The sequence below is a fragment of the Podarcis muralis genome, chromosome Z (assembly GCF_964188315.1).
Source record: "Podarcis muralis chromosome Z, rPodMur119.hap1.1, whole genome shotgun sequence".
Taxonomy (NCBI): domain Eukaryota; kingdom Metazoa; phylum Chordata; class Lepidosauria; order Squamata; family Lacertidae; genus Podarcis; species Podarcis muralis.
The window spans coordinates 16,053,026-16,074,385 of record NC_135673.1 but is presented as its reverse complement, the minus strand read 5'-3'; the positions used below and the strand labels follow the sequence as shown (position 1 = coordinate 16,074,385).

The 21,360-nt window shown below is 45.0% G+C and overlaps 1 protein-coding gene and 1 long non-coding RNA gene across 4 annotated transcripts in view; one reads left to right on the top strand and one right to left on the bottom strand.

Annotated features, from left to right (window-relative positions):
• Positions 1-21,360, top strand: part of NCS1 (neuronal calcium sensor 1) — a 62,638-nt gene that overhangs the window by 19,670 nt on the left and 21,608 nt on the right. The window contains exon 1 of one of the 3 annotated variants that reach the window (XM_028714810.2): positions 17,889-17,925. The exons of the other annotated variants lie outside the window; for them this stretch is intronic. Coding sequence (XP_028570643.1) covers positions 17,904-17,925 — 22 coding nt within the window. The 5' untranslated portion in view covers positions 17,889-17,903. Of the gene's footprint in view, positions 1-17,888; positions 17,926-21,360 lie in introns of those variants that run through there. 3 annotated transcript variants of the gene reach the window in all.
• LOC114588963 (uncharacterized) overlaps positions 12,662-21,360 on the bottom strand; it is a 40,167-nt gene continuing 31,468 nt past the window's right edge. Inside the window, exons 2-4 of the long non-coding RNA XR_013391444.1 lie at positions 17,460-17,580; positions 14,303-14,576; positions 12,662-12,907 (exon numbers count right to left, since the gene is read on the bottom strand). This is a non-coding gene — a long non-coding RNA (uncharacterized LOC114588963). The remainder of the gene's footprint in view (positions 12,908-14,302; positions 14,577-17,459; positions 17,581-21,360) is intronic.

Sequence of the window (21,360 nt, the reverse complement as noted above, 5' to 3'; positions counted from 1 at the left end):
GTGCTTTCCTTCCTTGCATCCTCATTTTTTTTCACTGCAACAACCCTGCAAGGTAGATGAGCCTGGAAGGAAAGTGTGGGCTGGCCTAAGGTCAGCCAGTGAGTTCTGTGGCTGAGTGTGGATTTGAACCTGAGTCTCTGGGCTCTGCTTGATCCGTTGTTTGTTGTGTTGTGCTACCTTTCCAGAAGGGTTGTGTGTGTGTGACAGTACATTGAACTGCATGGGATTATCAGTTCATTGTTTGCTGAAAATATGTATGTGAAATATTTATCTATGTGGGTAGCTAACTTTTAGAGAGGACATGTCATTGCCTCCCGCTTCCATTCCTGGGTTTGAAAGAGCTTTGTTGTTTTCAACTAGGTAGGGTCAATCCCATGTTCCTGATTACATGAGGACTATAACTTTGTTTTGTTTATTCAAACCCACTGGTATCTCCTAGCAGGGCTGAGAAAAGAGTCATGAATCTCTGGAGAGTTAGAGAAGACCAGACTTCCCCAACCTGGTGCCCTCAAATGTCGCTGGACAATACCTCCAAGCACCCATGAGCTTTTGGCCATGCTGACTGGTGCTGATGGCAGCTATTGTCCAAGCACACCTGGAGATCACCAGGTTGATGTTAGCAACGCTGTTCTCAATAGGCCGATAGTATGATTTATCATAAGGCAACTTTTCTACGTTCTTATTGACCAAACTTTTAGTATGGAGAGGGCTAATGGGCGGCTCTTTCTCTCTTATACAGCCAGCTGTTGTGTGCATTGGCAGAGTGAGTATAAGTATCTCTGCCCCATTCTGGTCCTCCCTGCCCCCTGTTCTGCCTTCTCCCAGGTCCAAGAGGACCTGCGTGTCTGCGATCGCATGCCAATTGGACGCACCTAAAATGTAATGTGCCTGTGATGCTAGGAGTCTGTGGCAAGGGTACGGCTGTCTCCCAGTTAAATCTGATTGACACAGGTTCAGAACAGATGTAGCCAGGATAGCTCAGTTGGTTAGGGCGTGGTGCTGGTAATGCCAAGGTTGCAGGTTCGATCACCATATGGGACAACTGCATTTCTTGCATTGCAGGGACTAGATGATTCTCAGGGTCCTTTGCAACTCTACAATTCTATGATTCTATAAATGGAATACAGTAGAGGTTGGTTCATTAGGGCAAATGGGGCACTGCCCCCCCACCTCAGACTGCCCTCAGCCAATCCGTACCTGCCTGCCTTCTTACAACCAGTCAAGCTTCCTCCTCCTCCTCCGTCTCAGTGTTGCCCCATGTAGAACTAGGCAGGGAGGAGATGGGGACAGAACTAGAATTAGTTGGCTCTGCTTTTTGTTGCCTCTGGCTCCGCCCACTGCTTGGGCACTCTGCCTTCTGCCCTATCAGCCCCAAATGAGCACTAGTCTTCAAAGACTCCTTTAACACAGTTAATTTAAAGGAATTAACACTGATATGAGGTGTGTGGGTGGCCAGCCCCTTGATTTTTAAAAAGAGGACTTAACCCAGTCCTCTGTTAAATTTGTTGATCAATATTTTTTAGCCATGCTGGCTAAAAGGAGCCTGTGCAGACAGATGGTGGGGACAGATGACCAGGGAGGGCCGGCTGGCTTAATGCCTTCTTGGGAGGTTTGCAGAGGTCTTTAGCTGGTTCTTTTCAGAAGGCAGATGCTAAACAGGATGGATCCATTGACATGACTAGGCAGTCCACCTGGTTCTCAGGAAAGGAATTGATAAAATTAACTGCCTGCCTACAGCATTTAACAGAGCTAGTTAGGTGTGGTGCCTCCAAGCTCAGGGACAGTCTACCTCTGAGATGCCGAGAAGCTCAATTCAAGCTGCTGGTGTTTAACCTTTTTATAGGCCTAGTAGGCCAGGGGATAGCTGACCTTTAGATCCTGCTGGACTACAACTCCCATTACCCATGAGAATTAGCCCTGACAGCTTGGGGGCTGATGGTGTTGTAGCGATGACCACCAACTAGGATGGTTTTAAAACAGAATTGCCGATTTGTGGAAGATATGGCTAATAGCTGCTAGCCACAATGGCAGTATTCTCCCTGCACTGTTAGAGGCAGTAATGACTCTAAATACCAGTTGCTGGGATTCATAAGTGGGGAAAGTCACTGATGCTCTCAGGTCCTACTTTCTGGCTTCCCATTGGGGCATTTGTCAGCCACTGTGAGAACAGGATGCTGGACTAGATGGTTCCCACCCCTTTTGGCCTGATCCAGCAAGGCTCGTCTTATGCTCTTACTATTTTAGGCGGTTGATTTTTAAAAAGTAGCTGTTTTTAAGAGGTTGGTGGGGGTCGTGGGGGGGGGCTATCTGGAAAGCTAAATGGTGGCATATTTCTTTGTCTCCAGTTGCCCCGGGACAAAATCTAAGCAGAATGGATCGTATTGACATCTAAACAAAAAGTTTTATGCAGCCGCAGCAAGGTGATGAGCCAAGGAATATGAGAACCAAAAAGCAAATCTGTGAGGTGACATCTTCAGAAGAAATAGACAGAGCCCTGTCTGAGGCTTCGGAAGAGGCCTCGGACACTGACATGACCAAAGGCAATATAACCGCCGCCCCCCCCCCCGCCCGCGCCTCAAAGGACAGTAGCTGCCACAATGGAAGAGGACAGAGACTCAGATGAGTACATTAACAAAATAAGGCGAGGACTGGTCTTGGACTGGGGAGCAGCCCTAGCTATTTGAGCAGAAATTTGATGTGCTATCTTATCAACTGTCATATATTTCTAAAACAACAAATGATGCACACAATCTTGCTCTAACTAACCAATCTGAGATCCAACTCTTACAAATGATGGCTAGGAAGCTGAAGGAATAATTTGAGAGGGATAGGAGGAATTTTTTTCATCTACAACGCCTACTGGAGAACCAGGAGGAGGAGCGGGGACATGGTTCAATTCATTATTTACTAGATACTCTCCTTGAATTTAAACATACCATTGTCGCCCATAGAAAAAGCCCATCGGGTTCCCGGAGGCAGAAGCAGAACCAGGGAAGCCCCAAGAGAAGTGGTAATTCTTTTTGAACAGAATAGACTCAAAGACTCAATTTTCAGAGCACTAAAGAATGTTAGAAATCTAAAATATGGCGAAGCCACCGCTGAAATATTTCAGGATAACAGCCCAGCCACACTGTGGTGGCAGAGGGCTCTCCAGCCTTATACATCGGCTCTAAAAGAAGTGGGCATAGCATATTGCTGGGGCTTCCCTATTAAGTTGATAGTCCGGCTAAAAAGCAGAACCTGGGTTGCAAGTGATAACCAGCAGACTGGCAACATACTTAAAGAGCTCCTGCTCCAAGCAGGAGATATCGCTCCTCAGCTCAAGCGCACAAGAGCACCTTCTCAGGCTGGACAACCAAAAAAGGGCAGAAAGAAATAAGGCAACTCCAATTAGAAAGTAAGAAATTGTTTTGTTTTGTTTTATTTTATTTTCATGCATGAAAAGCATCTGGACTCCACTCTAATAAGCAAAACAGTAATTTGGAAGAGCCTTTGTCCTTGGGCATTAGGAGGTGTGCAGCTTAGCAACAAGCCCCCGCCTGCCCCCCTAACTGATCCTGGGTACCATGGGAAGGATCTCCACCACTCCCACGTTCCTGTTGGCAAGCAGGGAAGCACACTCTAGCATTTGTGTATGTAGTTTTCAGTTTATGTCCTTTGATTTTCAAGTTATAGAAGTCTAGCAGAAAAACCGAGTTTCTTGAAAAATTCCATCTTTAATAGAGCAGGAACTGCATACTTAGCATTTAACTCTCTGCTATCCACATTTCTACCAACATTACTTTGATTCCTCAAAGCCAAACTACGTATAAAGCTTCTCTCCTTCAACGTTAGAGGACTAGGATCACCAGTCAAAAGAGCCAGAGTGGAGGAGAGCCCTGCAGAGGGAACATCCAGACATTGTTCTCCTGCAGGAGACGCATCAGTGCAGGAACCAGAGGGCTGCCTTGCTGGATAGGCGAGCAACTACAAGACCCTGGGCTCTGGGAAAGCCAGAGGCGTGGGTGTCCTGATAAGCAAGCACTGCCCTCTGAGTGTTGAGGAAAGTTGGGAAGAAACCGACAGGCAGATACCTCTTTGTTCAAGGTGTCATAGGCAGCCATGAAATCACCATTGCTTATTTTTATGCACCCAACTCAGCACAAGAAGACTTTCTCCGGAAGATGCTAACATAATTAGACCATTTAAAAAGAGGACAAACCATAACAGGCAGAGACTTTAATTGCTGCAGCAATGACACAAAGGACCGAAGTAGGCACTGATCTGTGAACAAAATCTGCAACCCATTCTAGGTGGAAATATTAACTGAAAGGGACCTTGTGGACCCCTGGAGACACTACAGCTAGAAGGTAGGGAATTCTCATGTTTTCCCCAGAAGTCAATGTCACACATAGACCTAATATTAGTACCTAAACCAATCCATTTCTTGGGAATAAATCCTAGGGGTAACTAAGAATTTAAAATCTGGAAAGTCCTCAGGACTGGACGATTTTACAGGAGAGTTTTATAAAGCATTTCGCAGTGAGCTTGCCCCATGGCTGACCAAACTGTACAACTAGAAGGGGGTGGGGGTGGGGAGCGTCACAAAAATGGTGTTCTTCAAAACTAATGCTGCTTTGAGTCGTATAGTTCTCATTAATGTAGACACGAAGTTGTTCACATCAATAATGGTCAAGCATCTAAATATGTTTATAACTCAGTACATATCTCCAAACAGGGTTCATGCTGGCCAGAAGAGAAGCATCACAAGTTTCATTAGAAGGACACTAAATGTTATACATGAACTGAATAGAGCTGAAAAATCTCTCTTGATGCCAAAAGACTTTTGTTAGAACTGATTCATTGTTTCTGATACACCTGCTAACCGAATTGAAATTTGGATCTAAGTCCTTGCACCTCATTAAGCAATTATACTCCAAATCAAAACCAATCATTTCAATCAATGGCTTCGACTCTCAGGCTATCGAGCTCTTAAGGGACACCCGACACTCTGCTGCCATTGCTGTTTGCATTGATCATAGAGGTATTAGCCATTCAACTGCACAAAGACACTTTTATAGAGAGAATGAGGTACACAAAATGAATATGTTTGCAGATGACACCCTCTTAATTCTGCAAAATCCACTTAAGTGGCAGTTAGAAATGTATCACAGGGTAGCAGGATTGTAAATCAACTATTGTAAATCCCTGCTCCCTCCTATCAATTTAGACTGGTTGCTAGTTAACTCTCCATTTGCCATAGCACATGGAGGATTTAAATACCATATTTTTTGCTCTATAAGACTCACTTTTTCCCTCCTAAAAAGTAAGGGGAAATGCGTGTGCGTCTTATGGAGCGAATGCAGGCTGCGCAGCTATCCCAGAAGCCAGAACAGCAAGAGGGATTGCTGCTTTCACTGCGCAGCGATCCCTCTTGCTGTTCTGGTTCTGAGATTCAGAATATTTTTTTCTTGTTTTCCTCCTCCAAAAACTAGGTGCGTCTTGTGGTCTGGTGCGTCTTATAGAGCAAAAAATACGGTACTTAACTGCAGACACAAGACAACTGAGACATAGAAGCTATAGGGGACTGTATAAAAAGAATTTAGGGAATGGAAATATCTTAGCCTTAGCTAGCTCAGGCAAATAGCTGTGGTCTAAATGTCATTGTTACCTAAATGCTTACACTCTCCCCCCCCTTCAAGTTTGCCTATTCTCATCCCTCCTCTTCATCTAAAGAGATGGCAAAAGAAACTCAATGCATTTGTGTTGGGAGGCAAAAAATCTAGGATAAGCAACAAAACTTTGTAGACATTGAACAAAAGGATGAGTGGAAATGCCTAACTTAATGTTCTGTTTTGCTGCTTTTCAAATCAAATCCTTGATCCCATTGCTCAGGGTAAGAACAGAAGACCCTTGGGTCCAACTTGAGATGGTCCCTTCCACACCTTCAATGAGAAGTCACCTTTTCTTACCTTTGTATATGCAGGAGGTAAGGAAAATAGACCATCCATTTACAAGATGAGTACTGATAGTGTGGAGAACATGGAGTGAAACACAGGGCCCTGACCCTCACCACTGGTCCCATTCCTCCTCGATCATCCAGCTTTCAGCCACACAGATAAATATCAACTGTTTAAGGATTGGGAAGATGTAGGCATTTATATAATCCATGACCTGCTTCACAGAGGGAAAGCAATATCCAAAAAGAAACTGCAAGTTAAATTAAAAGGCATTTGTACTACAGTACCTGGTTTGAGGCTCATTCTTTTGCACCTTGTTTAGAGAGCAGGGGAGAGGACTTATGCACACTTACCTTGTTTGAATCCTTCTACAGCAAGTCAGCATATGACCTGATGGGTGCTGCTTCCCTAATATAAAGCAATCTGTAATGTCATAAAACAGGAGATGCTAGAGGCCTTCAATTTTTTATGGGAATTAGGCCATCCAACTGAAGATCACAAATGGGAGGGTAGCTGGACACCCCTCTGCCTTGCTGCCGTAAAACCATCTCTGCTTGCTTACAGGAGGCCTTGCTCAAGGTCATTCTGCACTGACCCTGGATACCAGTCAGGCTTGCAAAAATTAATCCCTCCCTTTCCCTTTCATGTTGGAAGAGTTGTTGTGAACTGGGGTCATTTATTCATGTTTGGTGGGAATGTCTCCATTTAAAAAACTTTTGGAATAGAGTATTCTCAATTATAGCCACCATGATAAGCCAACCCTTTTCTCCAAATCCTGCCTTAGCCCTACGATCTTTGGACATAGACTTGGGCTCCATTCTCCACCACAGAGAACTGGACAGCTTCTTAATGACTGCAGAACAATTAGCGATAGCCCAGCAATGGAAGAACCAGACGGAAATATCCCTGAGCATATGGGGAAATAATATATGGAATATAGCAAAGTGTGAGGAGGGCAATTAAAGGCATATGCATAGAAACACCCTCCAACAAACACGGACCCCTTTCTTTAACTATGTTAACAACCAAAAATATACCAACCACTCAATATTCTCAGTCAAGGGGTTATGTTAAGTAAAATGTTTGAGCACTGAGTGTGTAAGCTTACGTCTAAAGTCAATGGATAGAATGAACATTATTAGATGTAATGCTGGGTACTTGTATCTAGTATTTCTATTTATTTAAAAACAAAAAAAGTTAGTTAAAAATAAAAAAAATGTTTATAAAAGGCTATTAATGGGTTATTGATATATTTTTCTGGTTTGATGTTTTATTATTGATGCCCTGGGTTTGTTTGTTGGGTTTTTATTTTTTTATATAATATTTTGATCTTGTGGTGTGAGTCAGCATGCGGATTGTTTCATATACCGTATATATGAAGCTCTGGATTTGTTAGCCACCTTGAGTCATGTCTGAGAATTAGGCAGGATAAAAACCGATAAAAGTCAGTGGGAACTAGCAGCTTGGAGGCTTCCCAGAGATGTCTGGCTGGCCATTCTTAGGATCTTGAGCATCAGGTAGATCAACAATGCTTAACCTTTCCAGATCCAGAGCCTTCTTTTAACCCAAATATGCATCTGGGACCCATTTCTAAATCTTTCAACCTATATTTGCATAGCAGTAGTGCTCCTGTTGTGACCCACCTTGGATCTGGAAGCACCGGTTGAAGACCAGTGCCCTAGATAGACGACAGCTTTGTCCCTACACAACACTTCTTAATGTTGTACAAATGAACTTTTCAGACAATGCCTAACAGGCTCTCTTTCCATCCTCTGCTGATCTTTGGGCTAATCTGTCTTTTGAAAGGAATCTCAACTCCCCTGTTTAACATGCTTCACAATCTGATTTTATTCACTCAATGAGCCACTGACTTATTCTATTTGGCATGATCAGTTTGCTTTGAATGGGTTGATTCTCTTGAGAAAAAAAAAAGGTGGAGCTGTTTTCAAGTGAAGATTTGGGGGCACCTTTCAAGGAGTGTGGGGTTTCTGCCCCTCCTTCCTTTCCTCGCCTTGGAAATGTGCAGATTGAGTCAGAGACTCCAGCTTTGGCAAAACTGTTGAATCCAGAGCACGTACCCAGGCAAAGGTGTGCTCACTCCGCACCCTCCCTCCCCTTCCTCTGTTGCCGCCTCTGCTGCAGTCCACAGAATTGCTTACCCAAAAAGGCAATCAAAGAGGACGCCACAGGTTCATGTGTTTTCCCTGCACAGTGGTGCAATGCACAACCCTTAAAAAGCCAGCATCGTTTTGAGAAGGCTCAGAGAGCAGGCAGCGTCTTTCCAAAGAATGCATGGCAGGTTGCTGGTCCTGCTGGATTGGATTGGCAGTCTGTCGCAGCCCGGGGGTGGTGGGCAACAACTAGTGGCCCCCAGAGACTAATCCCATGGGGTGCCAGTTGGTCGCTCTGCTAACCCAGAATTTCAAAAGTGACCTGGAGGGAAAATAAGAAGCTGCCCTGTACTTAGTCCGGCCCTTAAGAACATAAGGAGAGCCTGCTGGCTAAAGGAGTGCATCTGGTCTAGCATACTGTTCTCAGAGTGGCCAGCTAGATACCCCAAAGGGAAACCCTCTAGCAGGACTTGAGCACAAGAGGACTCTCCCCTCCTGTGGCTTCCAGCAACTGGTATGCAGAAGCATTCCTGTTCTGACTGTGAAGGAAGAGCATGGCCATCGTGGCTAGTAGCAATGGATAGCCCTCTCCTCCATGATTTTTTCTAATTATTACTTTCATATAAAAATAAATTAAGAAACCAATCCTCCTGATTCTGGATAGGAGATGCTAGGGATTGAACATCAGACCTTCTGCATGCTCTACCTTTGGGGAGAAGAGCTATACTGCAATGCTGTGTTTTAAACGCCACATTACTTTGATAGAAGGGTTTGTTTGTTGTTGACTGTTGTAAAACACACTTTGGTAAAAAGTGTTGTATACCTCCTGGAAAGGAATGTGTAAAATAAATACAGTGGTACCTCGGGTTACAGACGCTTCAGGTTACAGACTCCGCTAACCTAGAAGTAGTACCTCTGGTTAAGAACTTTACCTCAGGATAAGAACAGAAATCGTGCGGCGGCAGCGGGAGGCCCCATTAGCTAAAGTGGTACCTCAGGTTAAGAACAGTTTCAGGTTAAGAACGGACTTCTGGAACGAATTAAGTTCTTAACCTGAGGTACCACTGTACTGGTTTTGCTTTCCCAGCAAACCAGCTTCCCACCAGAGGTTATGGATAACCTATCATTCGGCTTCCTCTGTTAGAGGCAGCCAGCCACTGAATGGCATTTGCTGGGAATCACAAGTGGGTTCAGTCCCAAGGACAGAAATTTAGGTTATCAAATGTGGCAGTGGCTAGCTGGAAAGGGAACAGCATCAAAAGTGTGGTGGAAGCCAGGTGGAGTGTGGTGCTGACATTTTGGCACTGGGGGTGGAGAATCTGAACTCATCAGCACCCCCAGTGTGGTAATATAATGATAATATTAACCACTCCAGTTAGAGCTGGGAGAAATTCCTGCCTGAAACTCTGGAGAGCTGATTCCTGCTTGTCACTGCAGACAGTATTGAGCTTGATGGATCCTGTGGTGTGATTTGATTTAAGGCCACTCCCTGCAGTTATCATGATACATTGTCAATCTTGACTCAGAAACTTCTGTCTGCTGGTTCCATTTCCCAAAACCTGCTGAGTCCTTTTTCTTCAATATTTAATGGCATCTGAAGAGATTTTAATTGCGAATTAGCGTAACTTTCTGTTGCTGTCCCTGGGGGTGGCTGAGTGAGATGAGTCTGCTCTAAGGCCTTTTGTTAGGGTGTTGGGAGTGGCGAGACTGGTTGCTGCATTCTTAGGAAGCAAGCCTAAAAATAAAATAAAGATTCCAGCAGACCTGGGAACTTACTTTCAAATTTGCCAGCCCTGGACTAGGTTTTGGAAGGCTTTGTAGCATCCTGCTTCCCCTGCCAGAGGTAAGATGCCTCAGAATACCAGTTATTGCAAATTATTATCATTCACCTTTAAAAATCAACAGCAGCAACACCAGGATGTAGTCCACTAAGGCAGTGTTTCCCAAACTTTTTTGGGCAACGGCACACCTGTTTACTGAAAAAAAATCTCACGGCACACCACCATTAAAGCCCCGCCCCGTGACGTCAGCGCGCAGCGTCACGCCGGGAGGGACGCACGAAAGTGAAAGTTTTTTCCCTCCCCCTTGCCGGGGAACCTCCAAGCTTTGGGGGTGGGAGGAGGCAGCAGAGCGAGGGACTGAGGGACGGCGGCAACTGAGGCGGCGGCGGCTGTTGTGGTGGTGGCGGCGATAGCGGGCGGAGGAGGGGGCGGCGGCGGGGCTTGAGGAGCCGTCGCCGGGAGTTGCTGCTGCTGTTGTTGCTGCTGCTGCTCGGACATGCCGGCCTCCTCCTCCTCCGCTGTCTCGCGCTCCTCCCTTTTGCACGCGCTGCCCCGCCGCTCGGCACCACCACCGCGGAGCCGCCCCCGGCTCGACGCGGATCCTCGCCGCCGCCGCCTCTCACCGCCCGACTCGCCCGCCTCCCTCCCACGGCACACCAGCCAATGTCTGACGGCACAGTAGTGTGCCGCGGAACACCGGTTGGGAAACACTGCACTAAGGCACCATCTGCAGCATACTTTTAAAACAGAACCATGTCATTTTAAACACCCATGGCTTCCCCGAAAGAATCCTGGGAACTGCAGTTTGCTGTTAGGGGCCAAGAGTTGTTAGGAGGCTCACACTTTACCCATCACAGAGCTACAATTCCGAGAGTTCCCTGAGAAGAAGGATTGCTAACCCACTCTGGGAGTTGTAGTTCTGTGAGGGGAAGAGTGGGGGTTTCCTAACAACTCTTGGCATGTAACAGCAAACTACAATTCCCAGGATCCTTTGGGGGAAGCCACAGCTGCCTAATAGCCCACTGACTCTAGAAATGTATGGGTGTCATGCCTTCCGCCTCAGAATAAGCAGCACTTCCACCCACGCTTCCTGGGTGCTGGGAGAGCAGTGAGGAATCTGGAGCAGATTTCCCCCCCGTGTTTTTTGTCTTGACCACCCAGCCTTGTATCTTGACAGCTTGGCCTGGTGTCCATGAGGGAGCAGAAATTCTGCATAGGTGGGTGAGCTGGGTGGTGGAAGGGTAGAGTGGATCTTCCACGCCTGCTCTGCTGAAACAATTTTTTTAAAATGTTGCTAGCCTTTGAAGAGACCCTCTCCTCTGATTCAGATGGCACAGATGCCAGCGCCAGGGCTGAAGATACGTAGGCATTGTTTTAATAAGCTCAGGAGTGTCAGGGATTTCTTTATTCTCCAGCTCCCCGCACACAATAGGTTCCACCCCGTCAACGCTGCCTTTCCCCTCGCTGTCGTGTGACACTGGCCTAGCAACAAATCAGTGCTGGAAGGAAGCCAGCTGCAAATCCCCTTTGGGAACAAATTTCTGAAAGTCGGCATCTCATATTTAAGCCTGGCGAGGAGGGAGGGTGGGGACGAGAAATTTCTGGCCTATTTCCCAATGAGGTGTTTAGTGGAGAGCAAGGAAGCATTTTACCGCACTCCTGGCGGCTGCCAACCTCCCTGGCCTCATGCCAGGAGAGGGTGGGGCCCAAATGGGAGTGGGTGGGATCAGAGTGGGAAGTGGGAGGAGTCACCCTGTCTCTCTCATTCACACGCACACATATGTGAGCTGGTAGTGGTGTAATGGTTAGAGTGCTGGACTAGAGTCTGGGAGTCTGGTTTGAATCAGGTAATGGAGCTTTCTGTATGGGTCACAGTCACTCTTTCAGCCTGACCTACCTCACAGGGTTATTGTGGGGATTAAATGAGGACCAGGACGAGGGTTCAAATCCCCCAATCAACCATGAACTCACTAGGTGATTCTGGGCCAGTTGCTACCTCTCAGCCTGACCTACTGGGCAGACTTATTGCGGGGTTTAAATGAGAACCAGGTCCTGGGAGAGACCAGGGTTCAAATCCTCCATGTGGTCATGAAGCTCATTGGGTGACCTTGGTCCTGTCACTACCTCTGAATCTAGCCTATTTCATAGGGATTAAATGAAGAAGAGTACAACTATGTATGCTACCTTGAGCTCCTTAGGGAAAAAGTTGGGATAGAAATGCAATAAATAAACATTGGTGTCAAACACATATTCAACACACACTTACCGTTGTTGTTTAACAACTGCTTTTATATTTATAGGGTTTTTGTGTGTGTTTGCATATAGTTTTAGGTTTTTATTTATTCATTTATTAAATTTGTGCCTCGCCTTTCCTCCCAAAAGGGACCCAAGGCATTAAGCAGCAAAATGTTAAAACAGCACAATTTAAAATTAGATTTAAAACACATTTAAAGTGTTTAGAAACCATTTAAAACAATCTAAAGCTTTTTTAAAAAGTTTAAAACCTCTAAATACATTGAGAAGCCATTGCAATATACAAAAAGCAGGCAGCCTGCATCTAGAGACCTAGTGTGTAAGGGAGAAGGCTATGCTTGGTTCTGTTATCCTGACATGCAGGGATTTTGTTGTTGCTGTATGGAGCAGCATGCACCTGTGGACTGTAACTGAAGCCCAGGTGTAGCCTCAACGAAATGTAGACTTGAATGAGTTACATACTTATTTTTTGCACTTTTAATGTTTAACTTGAATTGCTGGAATTTTGATGGGGCAGGAAATCACTGAACCAAAAAGCATTAAAAAGAAAGAAAGCTAAGAGCACCAGGATCTCAGTTCTCAAGTAATAATCAGTTTCAGAATTATGAATTTATAAAGGTTTTTTTGGGTGAGAAATACCTGTTTTATGGGTTTGCAAAGTTTTGTGGAGGTGGGTGTTTGTGTATGTGGAGCTAACATCTGACATGAAGTTGATAAAGGTCTGCTGGACTTACTTGGTGTCCCCAGGATACAGATGCAGGAAACCTGTGGATTGCTTTTGAACAGAGAAGCTTTTGCACGATTCATTTCCAAAAGCCTGGGCCTGAAAATGCAATGTTTTCAGTTCAGCAAAATCCGCATCCTGCAAATATGCTATGAAATTTGCCGCGGATCCTCATTGAGCTTTTCTGCAAGATCGTAGTGGGAGATATGAACAGGGATGGCTCCAGCACTTGGAAGCTTGTGGCGACTGCCAAGGACCCTGAGCCCTGGTAGGCCCCACTGCTGATCCTTTATCTGGGCCTCACTGGATGTTCCACCAAGAAACCATTTCCATTTCCTACAACACTCCCAGCTTAGCTTCACTCTGATGCATTGTGGGGAATTTTAAAGATGAGCTCCTCCTTCTTCATAGCCCTGCCTGTGCTGATTGTTGAGACCTAACCTGGAAGGAGCAGCCGCCACTCACGGGATTGCTCCCCCACTCTACCTCTGCCATTTAAAGTAAAGGTAAAGGTAAAGGTAAAGGGACCCCTGACCATTAGGTCTAGTCGTGACCGACTCTGGGGTTGTGGCGCTCATCTCACTTTATTGGCCAAGGGAGCCGCTGTACAGCTTCCAGGTCATGTGGCCAGCATGACTAAGCTGCTCTTGGCAAACCAGAGCAGCACACGAAAACACCATTTACCATTCCGCTGGAGCGGTACTTATTTATCTACTTGCACTTTGACGTGCTTTCGAACTGCTAGGTTGACAGGAGCAGGGACCGAGCAATGGGAGCTCACCCCATCACGGGGATTCGAACCTCCGACCTTCTGATCGGCAAGTCCTAGGCTCTGTGGTTTAACCCACAGTGCCACCTGTGTCCCATTTAAAGTAGTACAGTCCAGACATGGATTTACAGCCTCAGTGAGAATGACAGGCAGGGCTGTCAGTGGATGAGGATTATTTTCCAGCACTGACAATTTCTGTGACCAGTGGTGGAGCTTCATGCTCCGGCGCCAGGGGCGGGGCTGGTGCACGTCCTGGGGGGCGGGGCGCGCTGCCCGCAGGGGCGTGGTGCAAGTCCTGGGGGTGGGGCGCCCACCGTGGGCTGGGTGGCAGCTGCGATGGAAGGTGCGCTCCCCTTGCCCACCTCTTCCTCCGCCAATGTCTGTGACTGATCATGGTGTAGGAGACTGGCATTCTAAGAGAAAGCACACACGGTAGTCAAAACTCTGATGAGGATTTAAATCAGGGATGGGAATAGTCCAGACCAGGCTCTAGATGTGGCCCTCAGTTCCTCTCTACCTGACTCTCTGCAGGCCACACCCCTTCTCTCCACAGGCCATACCTGTTGCCTCTAAATAGAAGAGGCATTCCTCCTGAGAGAAGGGAGAATGCCTCTTCTTAGATCAGCTTCCCCACGGCTGATCATAGCATAATAGAATTGTAGAGGTGAAAGGGACCTAAAGGGTATTATAGTCCAACCCTCTGCAATGCAAAGAGGAGGCATTACCTTCTCAAGAGTTGGATGAATGAAAGAGATGGAAGACTGCTTCTATTTAGGAGAGGCATTCCCATGTGAGAAAGGATAATTCCTCTTCTTGATTCACTGCTCTGGAACATGTGGCCCTCCAGATGTTGTAGGACTCCAGTTCTCATCAGCCTGAGCCCCCTGCCCAGCCAGTATTCTCAGATGGGGAGGGTTGTATTCCAACAGCATCAAGAAGGCCGGTCAACTGCCCCTGCTCTCTTTGAAAGTGTGTCATCAGTTTTATTTATTTTTACTGCTGAAGGGAGGAAGCATGCACCAGTTCAGTTCTTTCAAAGCCAGCTCTTTATGCAAGCAAAACTACTTGACAAAACAAACAAAACAAAACAAAACTGACCATTACAGCCCTCCACATTACATGTTCTTTGCCCCCACATTCCTGCATTCTTTCACCATCTGCTAGAAGCTTAAGTTATGATAATTGAGCATTGCCGGTTTTAATTTTTTACTTTTGCCCTGCTTGTGAAGGAAGTGTAAATGCTACTGACGGGAGTGCGGTGCTGGTGGGTGGGCAGAGAAGTGTGAAATGTGCTTGCATTCAGCTGCGATGGCGCATTTTGTGTGAATGGGGAGAGAGTTGAGTGAGAGAGAGAACAGTTGGATGGCATTGCTATGGTGGCTGCCAAGAGCTGTCAGCATGACAACCACATAGATCTGCTAGTGCAAAGCAGATTACTATGTACCTATTGAATCCAGCCCTTACTCTATAAGGACTAGAATCTTAGGTCAGCAGCAGAGTATCTGACTGACATGCAGAATCTCCTGGGTTCAGTCCCTGTCGGTATGGATACTAATGAGTTTGATGGACCAATATCTCTGATTCAGTATAAGGAAGATTTCTTTGTTCCTGGGCTCAATCCCCAATGACATTTCTAGGTAGGGCTGGGAGAGATCCCTGCCTGAAACTATGGAAATCTGCTTTTGCCAGTCAGTGTACATAACATTGAGCTAAATGGACCAATGCTGTGACTCAGCACAAGCCAGCTTCTCGTGTTCCTAAACACTGCTGGAACTCAATTATCAGGTGTCCCTGGCAGAGGAAGTGCATGGTTCTCCTGCCTCCCCATTCACTAGTGTGATGAGCGTGGTCACTGCGGCGTGGCTGCCTCTGCTGCAGAAAACCCTCTTTCCCGCTAGGCATGTGTGTGTCAATCCATCACTCGGCTAATGCTCCTTTTGTCCTTCCAGCCTTTGCTAACATGCTCAAGCCAGCTCCTTCCTGCATCTATCTCCCAAAGCCGCGCAGATTAAAAAAACACCACCGTCCTGCACAATCTCTCTCTTTCTCTTTCTCTCTTCCTTGTCAAGTAATGAATAAATATTGATTTATTTCAGGTTAATTAAAACCCCTCCTGGAAGAATAATCCAGTCCTACGTGCTTTTAAGACTTAGAGATAGCAAGGGAAATATATATTGATTAATTTCTCTTAATCTTTGTTATTTTCTTTTTCTTGCCAATTGACACAAAATGGAAATTTATTGTCAGGGAATGAGTCGAGAGGTTTAAGCCAAGTTAATCAAGGGTCAGGAAACCAAACCTTATGAGAAACAGTTGAAGGAGCTGGGTATGTTTAGCCTGGTGAAGAAGAGGCTGAGAGGAGATATGATGGCCATCTTCAAATATCTAAAGGGTGGTCACATGGAAGATGGAGCAAGGTTGTTTTCTCCTGCTCCAGAGGGTAGGTCCCAAACCAATGGCTTCAAGTTGCAAGAAAGCAGATTATGACTAAACATCAGGAAGAACTTTCTGACAGTAAGAGCCGTTCAACAGCAGAACAGACTCCTTGGGAGGTGATGGACTCTCCTTCCTTGGAGGTTTTTAAGTAGAGGCTGGATAGCCACCTGTCATGGATGCTTTAGTTGAGACTCCTGCATTGCAGGGGGTTAGATTAGATGGCCCTTGACAGATTGATGAAGTATGAAAAAGCATATTAGAATGATAAGGGTATTAGAATAGGCTGAGGGATCAGGCTAGAGGGAGCCCAGCTAGTCCAGCATCATGTTCTCACAGTGGCCAGACAGGTGCCCATTATGAGAAGCCCACAAACAGGACATGAGAGCAAGAGCTTTCTGTCTGCTTGTGAGTCCCAGCAACTGGTATTCAGGGGCATATTGCAGCCACTGTCATAGATAGTCTTATCCTCCACAAATTTGTCTAATCCTCTTTTAAAGCCATTGAAGTCAGTGCTCTAACCACTGCATCATCACTGCCTCTTGCGGCAGGGAATTCCACAGTTTCACTGCCAATCAGTGTGAACAGTGAGATCATGGGCTAGGGTAATAATGGTGATGTGCCCTCCTTGCTCCAGCAAGTGAAACAGGCAATAATGACTAGGAGAGAGAGTTTGCCTATTGGAATGGATATGTTCAGATTCGGGACTGAGGCCACTTCTCTGTAGGAGAATGCAATGTCAGTTATCTTGGCTCTGATCATCAGCAGTAATGTGTGATTGAAAACAAGGTGTGTGTTTAGGGGGGGAGAATATAAGCTTGATTCGCCCCTTGAGGTCCGCAAGGGATTTCAGTTACAAACATTGAAAGTTCCTTATCCTGAATCAGACCATTGTGCCATCTAGCTCAGGGTTGTTCACACTGCAGCTCTCCAGAGTGGGTTCATTTGGGAAAGGGCTTTAGCTCAGCTATAGGATATCTGCTTTGCCTGCAGAAGGTCCCAGGTTCAGTTCCTGGCATCTCTAGGTAGGACTGGGACAGAATTCCACCTGATACCCTTGAGAGCCGCTGTTAGTCAGTGTAGACAATACTGAGCTGGATGGTCTGACTAGATATAAGGCAGCTTCCCATTTAAATCAGCCCTTTATTTCAGAACCATGAAATTATTGTTAGGAGAAGGGCTGCAGCTAGCTAAGTGGTAGAGCACCTGCTTTTCATGCAGAAGTTACCAAGTCCAATCCTAGCATCTCTAGGTAAGGCTGGAAAGACTCCCTGCCTGAAACTCTGGAGATCTGCTGCCAGTCAGTGTAGACAATACTGAACTGAATGGACCATTGGTCTGACTCAAAATAAGGCAGGTCTCTATCCTCTAAAATGCCCATCTCTGCCATTTGCAGATTCTCAAGCTAATTTTCTATTGGCTTTCCTTTCCCTGACCATAGCCGCCCACCTGTTGCATCCTATTCCATATAGGTTGCTCATTTTCAACATCAGGGTTTCTTCTGAGCTGTTTCTGGGCTGCATCTCGCTTCCTGCCACGGATACCTTTATTGGACTTGCTCCATCAATGCCTGTCAAGACAGCAATGAGCTAATGAGGTCCAGGGAGAAGACTTTACAGGTCTGAAGCTGTAATAACGGCATCATTGAGGTTGCAGTGTACAATTGCCTCCATAAAGAGGTGATTAGAAGGAAGCAGGAAGAACCAAGAGGGACGGAAGGAGGTCAGAAACGAACTTGAATGTAGGAAGCTGGTTTATACCCAGACAGACCGTTGATCTATCTAGAGAGAACTGAGGGGCCGCAGGACAAATGAGGCCTATAAAACCTCTCTCACTGGCCCTCAGGGCCTTCTCAAGGCTGCACTACTTATCCAGGCCACATCCCCTCAAATAATGGATCATCCCTCCCAGAGAGGTACGCTGTGCCTAAACTCAGAGGCACAATATACAGTGGTACCTCGGGTTACATACGCTTCAGGTTACAGATGCTTCAGGTTACAGACTCTGCTTACCCAGAAATAATACCTCGGGTTAAGAACTTTGCTTCAGGATGAGAACAGAAATTGTGCAGCGGCAGCGGGAGGCCCCATTAGCTAAAGTGGTACCTCAGGTTAAGAACAGTTTCAAGTTAAGAACGGATCTCCAGAATGAATTAAGTTCTTAACCTGAGGTACCACTGTAACCAGTGCAGAATTCTCTGGTGGTGTTGATGATTTATTGCATTTATGACCCACTTTTTCCTCCAAGATGTTCAATGTGGTGTACATGGTTCTCTTCCCTCCTCATTTAATCCCCATTCCACCCCTGTGAAGTATGTTATAGGCTGAGAGGCAATGGCTGTGAGCCAATACCACACCTAGTGAGCGTCATAGCCAAGTGGGGATTTGAACCCTGACTTCCTAACCCAACAATCAAATCACTCTGCCCCAGTGGCTTTGTCTTCTCTCCTTTGAAAGCAGACATGGGGCCATGGGCGTAGCCAGGATTTTTGTTAGGGGGGACAGGACTTTTGTTAGGAGGGGCAAAACCGATGTGATTGGTCAGTTAGTTAAGCATTTCTATTGTTTTACTTGATCTAGGGCGGCAGCTCCCCCCCCCCCCCCCACGGCACATGTTTGAAGCTATCTTCCTGTATTTTCTACCTAAGGTATTCTGCCTCTATTCCCCTTGCTTGGATAAATGCATGAATTTGACCTTTGGAAGGTTTTGTAAGTAAAGCATTTTAAACTTATTTAACAGTGTGTGGTCTGTTCATTGCAAGAGGGGTAGAAAGAGAGGCGCACTGTTTGCAAGTGAACTATAGGTAAAAGGGTCTAACAATCTATATTCCTAGTACTATACTCCTTGACTTTTCTATATTTAAACTCTCCTATTGGGGGCTCTGTCATGTTGATCATTAAAAGACTGAAGGTAGAACAAGAAGCATGTTCTAATTGTGTGAACCAGTAAAGTTTTAAATGATCAAGGGAGTTCTGAATGCTAAGATGATGATGATGATGATGATGATGATCTGTTTTCCCAATGAAAGTGCTTCCTTTAAATCAAAAGTATTTTTTCTACCTCACATTTCATGTGTGAGAAAGGAATGTGGTTTGATAAGAGAAAATGCTGTGAATATCTTAAGGTGGAGATTGAAGTTATTAAGGTGGAGACTGTGAAGATTTTAAGATGGATACTGAATTGTTGATAAGATAAAGAATATTCCATACGGCAAATACATTGTTGGACATTCTATTGACTGTTGGCATTCTTCAGCAATTGTCTGATGACCAAATAAAAGAGATTAGAGCTCTAAGATTGATGAAATTGTGAATGAAAGCAAACCAGAGAAGGATGAAATGGAAAGTGGAATTAAAGAGAACACAGAAGGGTTGCCAGAAAAGGAGAGTGAAATGGTAGAGTTGGAAACAAAAGATGGTGAAATGGAGACATCCTTCACAAAGGTGATTAGAGGAATGAAACATCCAAATAGCAAAGTTGTGGAGGAGTAGTATGAAGGTATGGATGGACAGATTAATAATAATAATAATAATAATAATAATAATAATTTTTATTTATACCCCACCCTCCCCAGCCAAGGCCAGGCTCAGGGTGGCTAATAAGCAATAATAAAAACAAGTTGAATGAATACAACTTAAAAACAAGATTAAAATACATTAAAATATTGAAACATTAAAATGCAGCCTCATCACAGGAAGCGAAAGGAAAAAGAAAGAGGGGGAGGGAATCAAATTGGCTCCAAGCCAAAGGCCAGGTGGAACAACTCTGTCTTACAGGCCCTGCAGAAAGAAATCAGGTCCTGCGGGGCCCTGGTCTCATGAGACAGAGTGTTCCACCAGGCCAGAGCCAGTGTTGAAAAGGCCCTGGTTTTGGTTGAAGCTAATCTAACTTCCTTAGGGCCCGGGACCACTAGGCTATTGCTATTTATGGACCTTAAGGTCCTCCGTGGGGCATACCAGGAGAGGCGGTCCCGTAGGTACGATGGTCCTAAGCTTAAGAGAAGGGATTAAGAGAGATCCTGAGCTGGCAGAGATAGAGTTGAGAGAGAAAGGACTCTGTATGCAGTTTGAACTTAGAGAAAAAAGCTATCAAACCTCTAGCGCTTTTCTTGGAATAGGAATGGCTGTAAAGAGTAAATAGAAGCAATATTTTTTTCAAAATCAAGATAGAAAACCACAGGAGTTATAACAGTCAATAGGAACAGATGATGTGAAACTGGGTGTGAACTAATGAGTAAAAAAAATTATGGAATATTGTTTTCATATATGATCACAGTGGAGAGACTCTTGTGTGGACAAATACTTATTATTTAATATATGGAAGAATGTTGAGGTTACAGGAGACAAGTTTAATATTCTAAATTAGAGAAAAACTATTGCTGACATTTAATATTATTAATAATAATAATTAGATAATCCCTTTTGGACTTTTGTGTAAAAATGAAAATGAATTAATCTATTTTGGTCAGAAGATTGGGAAAATATTGTGTAACAGAAAGGAGATCAGGTGGGTGTCACTCTGGAGTCAATATTTTGAATAATTTCTTTTACGTAACTGACAGTTAGAAAATAAAAAGTCCTCTTTATTTTTCTTCTCTACTTCTCTTTTCTTTCTTTTCTTGTTTTCCTTTGATGTTTTCTTTTCTCTTTGTTTTTAGTTAGATTAGTTTTATTTTATTTTATTGCATTATGAAAAAGCTTTAATAAAATCTCTTTTTCTTTAAGGTTCTAGCCTGCTAGCCAGCCAGCCACAGCCTCTTCCATATTACTCTATTTCGTTCCGACCCAACCCATCTTGTTTTTCTTTTCTAAATGACATTCAACGTTATTTGGCTGCTGAGCATTATCCTCATTAGACTGAGTTTTATTATATTGGGGGGAGGGGTTGCCTCTTAGATTTTATTGCTGTTGTAAAGATGTGTTGCTGATATCTCCCACTGTTCTTTTGCTCCGGAGCTCTTGACACTCACTGCTTGCCTTCACATTAGAAGAAGCAACAGCAGCACTGGCAGAATGTTCAAATTGGTGGTTACATTCAATGAGTGACTAATTTGTGTTCACAAACATTTGAGATGCTCACTTTATTCACATGTAACATTCAGTGGAGTGTAGGGTCCATGTGCCTGTGTACCCAGGCAGTTGAGCTGTGCAAATCAACAAGTGGGCACTCTTTCACACAAACACTTGCATGTGTGTAGAGGCAGCTTGTACCATAAAGTGTGAGCAAGGCTTCAGTTGCTGATAAACAATGGTACTGTGCTTGAATAAAGTTTAAAGCAGTGAGTCAGAATGTATGAACTAGATTAAAACATTTAGGTAGTGAGAACTGAGAACTCAAAACTGCATTTTTC